This window comes from Eimeria necatrix, genomic scaffold (assembly GCF_000499385.1).
Source record: "Eimeria necatrix Houghton genomic scaffold, Enh_scaff1766, whole genome shotgun sequence".
Classification (NCBI taxonomy): domain Eukaryota; phylum Apicomplexa; class Conoidasida; order Eucoccidiorida; family Eimeriidae; genus Eimeria; species Eimeria necatrix.
The window spans coordinates 534-5,008 of NW_013655044.1; the positions used below are offsets into that span (position 1 = coordinate 534).

General features: G+C 42.8%; 1 protein-coding gene across 1 annotated transcript; it reads left to right on the top strand.

Annotated features, from left to right (window-relative positions):
- Nucleotides 1-948: 948 nt before the first annotated feature.
- On the top strand, nt 949-4,415 carry ENH_00021870 (Myosin B , related; the record flags this gene model as incomplete). The annotated part of the gene is made up of 6 exons (XM_013584589.1): nt 949-963; nt 1,402-1,489; nt 1,699-2,059; nt 2,930-3,037; nt 3,605-3,710; nt 4,101-4,415. The coding sequence occupies 6 exons, from the start codon at nt 949-951 to the stop codon at nt 4,413-4,415; spliced, it is 993 nt and encodes a 330-aa protein (XP_013440043.1).
- Between the last annotated feature and the right edge of the window lie 60 nt (nt 4,416-4,475).

Sequence of the window (4,475 nt, forward strand, 5' to 3'; positions counted from 1 at the left end):
AGTATATATATATATATATATATATATATATATATATATATATTATATGTCTACAATACAATTATAATATTGCACATATATATGGTATGTATATATAAATGTATGTAATATATATATATATAATATAACATGTATATAATATGGTATATATATATCTATATACATAACAGTTCATATGTGGATGAAAGCATATCTATATATGCATTTTTCTCTTCTCTCTCTATGTATATATATATATATATATATATGTATTGTTTTTACTTGCATACTTATGCATATACATATATGAAATACTTTAATAAAGTTTTGTGTCTATAAATCCAATATACGTTTATGGAGGAGGAAGGCAGAGAGTTGGGTGCTTATCGCTGCATGCATGTCTGTCTGCTGCTTAGCGTTTGGAGCTCAGGGTTTAGGGTTTAGGGTTTAGGGTTTAGGGTTTAGGGTTTAGGGTTTAGGGTTTGTTTGCTGCAGGTTTTTGCTGCCCAAGGTGCTGCGGCTGCAAATGGCGGCCACTCATGCTGCTGTTGTTTTAATTCAATCTTGGTGGAGAGGAAACAGAGTCCGGAGAATTCTGCAAGAAGAAAAACTCAAGTGCATTCTTTCCAAAGAAAAAGTAATTAGGGTTTAGGGTTTAGGGTTTAGGGTTTAGGGTTTAGGGTTTAGGGGATGGGCGAAAGACTGAACTGGCAGCTGGATGCTTCGGCCCCGCCAAGTGCCCGCTGCCACTGCTGTTGCTGCTGCTGCTGCTGCTGCTGCTGCTGCTGCTGCTGCCACTGTCACTACTGCTGCTGCTGCTGCTACGCCTCCTGTTTCTGCTGCCGCCTACTGCTGCTGCTTTTGTTGCTGCTGCTTCTACTACTTTTGCTGCTGCTGCTGCTGCTGCTGCTGCTGCTGCTGCTGCAGGTGCTGGCGGACAAGAAGACTTATCGGGAGTGCGCCGTCGCGATGGAGCTGATGGAAGTGCGTGCAGCTTTTCTTTGAAAAATAAAAGATAAATTAATTAATTAATTAATTAATTAATTAATTAATTAAATGATTTATTTAATTCATAAATTGATTCAAATTATTGATTCTCAAACTATTTAGTTTACCGAATCGACTGCTTGTTAATTGACGCACTCTTGCAGCTCAGCGGAGCCGCGTTGCTGCTGCTATTTTATGGCTTGAGTCCAAACCCTAAACCCTAAACCCTAAACCCTAAACCCTGGACAGGCCCTAAGGTTCAGGAACCCCTAAACCCTAAACCCTAAGCCCTAGAGATTGCTGCTATCGGGTGTATGGACAGCCTACTCTTTGACGTGTTAGGACTGCTTGGGTGCCTAGGGCTTATTCCTTCTGCTTTAGGGTTTAGGGTTTAGGGTTTAGGGTTTAGGGTTTAGGGTTTAGGGTTTGCTTCAGCTCAAAGAGCGTTTGGGCTCATTCGGCGAGGGTCTTCAGCTGGTGCATGTGACTGCCAGTGTGGAGGGCAAGGAGGTTTATCCGCTAGGTGAGGGTTTCCAGAACAAAAGAATTAATTAAAAAATAAATAAAATAAATAAACAAATAAAATAAATAAAATAAATAAATAAATGAATAAATAAATAAATTGACAATGAATCTGCCGGCGTGCCGTAGCTGCCCCTCCGTGACTGCGAACATGCGCCTTCCCAGCCACTCCCGAAACCCTAAACCCTAATTTGTGGTTTGGCGTCTCAGAGTGGGCGGAGGGTTTGCGGCACTTGATGCTCTGCAACCAAGAAAGCACTTTAACTCAAATTGCTGTTGGGGCTTTCCACACAATATTAGTCAGCAGCAAGGGTTTAGTTTACAGCTATGGTTTGAATGACCGCATGCAGTTGGGGGCCCCCCCGGGGCCCCGGGGGCCCCCCCGGGGGGCCCCCTGGGGCGGGGGGGCCCCCGGGGGCCCCTGGGGGGCCCCCGGGGGGGCCCCCCTGCCTAGGGGGCCCCTCAGGGGCCTCCCGCAGCCCCTCAAAGTCAAGGCCTTGGAGTGTGGGGTGGACCATTCGGTGTTGTTGACAGAAGAGGGTTTTGTTTATTCTTGGGGGGCCAACAAGTAGTGAGTTTGTGGAATAAAAAGGAGTTTTAATGGATTTTAAGCTGGAGTTTTATCTTTTAATTGGATTTTAATTCATTTAAATCCAGTTTTATCTTTTAATTGGCTTTTAATTCATTTAAATCCTCTTTTATCTTTTAAATGACTCTTAATTTGTTCAATTTGAATTTCTTCTTTTATTCCACTTGTGGGGCCAAAGGGGCCCCTCAATGGGCGAAAATGCCATTAATACCATTTTTGCCATTTTTATTTTTATTTTTATTTATTTTTATTTTTATTATTTCTTTTTCTTTTTTCTTTTTCTTCCAGTTGTCTGCTTTTGTCTCTTTTTCTTTTCTTCTTTTTCCTCGAATTGTCTTCTTTCTTTTTCTTTCTTTTTTTCCTTTTCTGTTAATTGTCTCCTTTCTTTTTCTTTTTCTTCTTTTTTGCTTTATTTGTTTCATTTTGTTTTTTCTCTTTTCTTTTTTTCCTTTCAATTGCCTCCATTTCTCCCTTTCTTTTTTATTTTTGAATTATCTCCGTTTATCTCTTTTTCTTTTTTTTTATTTGAATAATTTCTTCTTTTTCTTTTATGCTTTCATTTCTTTTTCATTTTATCCAAATGGTCCCACTTCTTTCATTTCTTTTTTATTTTACTTGAATAATCCCTCTCATTTATTTTTCTTTTTTAATTTTATTTGAATAACCTCTTCCTTTTTTCCTTTATTAATTCTTTTTTATTTAATTCAAACAATATCTTTATTTATTCTTCTTTGTATTCCAATTCAAACAATATATATTATTTATTTTTATTTTTAATTTAATTTAAATATCTTTTTATATTTTTATTTTTAATTTAATTTAAATATCTTTTTAATTTTTTATTTGCTGCAGCGGCCAGTGCGGCTGCGCCCCTCGCCAGCCTTTTGTTTGCGAGCCAACTCGTTTGCGTTTTCAACATCCGAGAGAACCCAAAGAAGGGGCTCGAATTACAACAATTGGGTAAACCCTAAACCCTAAACCCTAAACCCTAAACCCTAGGCGCTAAACACTGGGCTCCGGTCTGCTCCCCGGCTGCTGCGGAAACAGCGGCAACTGCCGACTTCGAGGCGCCTAGCTAGCTAGCTAGCTACCTAGCTAGCTGGTAGAACTAGCTAGCTAGCCAGCTAACTAGTAGAGCTAGTTAGCTGGACAGCTAGCTAGCTAGGCGCCTAGCTAGTTAGATAGTCAATAGCTAGCTGGGGTCTGCTGCCTGGAAGCTAGCTAGCTCCCAGGCCCACTGCTAGCCAGCCTCTGTGCCAGCTAGCTCGCTAGCTGGCTAGTATAACTAGCCAGCTTGCTAGCTCATTAGCTAGCCAGTACAACTAGCTCGCTAGCTCGCTAGCTAGCTCGCTAGCTAGCCAGTGCAACTAGTTCGCTAGCTAGCTAGGCAGTAGAACAAGCTAGCCAGCTAGGTAGCTAGATGGTGGCTAGCTAGCAGATGGCTAGCTAGGTAGCTAGCTAGCTGTGTGGATGGTGGCCAGCTAGCTAATGGCTAGCTAGCTAGCTAGCTGCGTGGCTGTGCTGCAGCGTGGGGGGCTACCACAACGGGGCGCTGGACTGCAGCGGGAGATTATACATGTGGGGCCGGGGCTCTCACATTTATATTAAGGGAGTTGTCAGTGACTTGCCGTTGGTGAGTTTTTCTTTTTTCTTCTTTTTAACTCTTTTTGACTTCATTTTAACTCCTTTTTGTCTTCTTTTCAGCTCATTTTTTCCTTCTTTTTAGCTCCTTTTTGTCTTCTTTCCAACTGCTTTTTGTCTTCTTTTTAGCTCCCTTTTTAGCTCCTCTTTGTCTTCTTTTCAACAGCTTTTTGTCTTCTTTCAACTGCCTTTTCAGCTCCTTTCTGCCTTCTTTTCGGCTCCTTTTTCTCATTTTTCGAGCAATTTTTTGTCTTTTTCCTCCCCTTTTTCTCTCCCTGCAAACCTCCCTTAAATCCCTTTAATTATCCCTCCAATTCCCTTTTAATTTCCTCCAAAACTCCAAAAAAATTCCTCTCCAGCGCCTCCAAACTCGCGTGCGCAGCCGCTGTGGATCTCGCTGCGGGAGCTGCTGGAGGCGCCGGCTGCGGTGTCTGTACACTGCGGGCTCGGCCTCACTTACTTGCTGCTTTCCGATGGATCACTTTTATCTTTTGGGAGTTCTTTGGAGGGTCAGTTGGGTTTGGGGGCTGGCTGTCGGGGTGTACGTACACCCCAGCGGGTCCCGCTGCCCCACCAAACCCTCAGCCTCCGCTGCGGCCCCAACTCCACTTTGGCGCTTACGGCTGCTGGCCAGCTTTTCCAGTGGGGCACTTTTCTCCTTTGGGACGAAGAGGAGGAGGTCCGTCGAAGGGTTTAGGGTTTAGGGTTTAGGGTTTAGGGTTTAGGGTTTAGGGTTTAGGGTTTAGGGTTTGGGGTT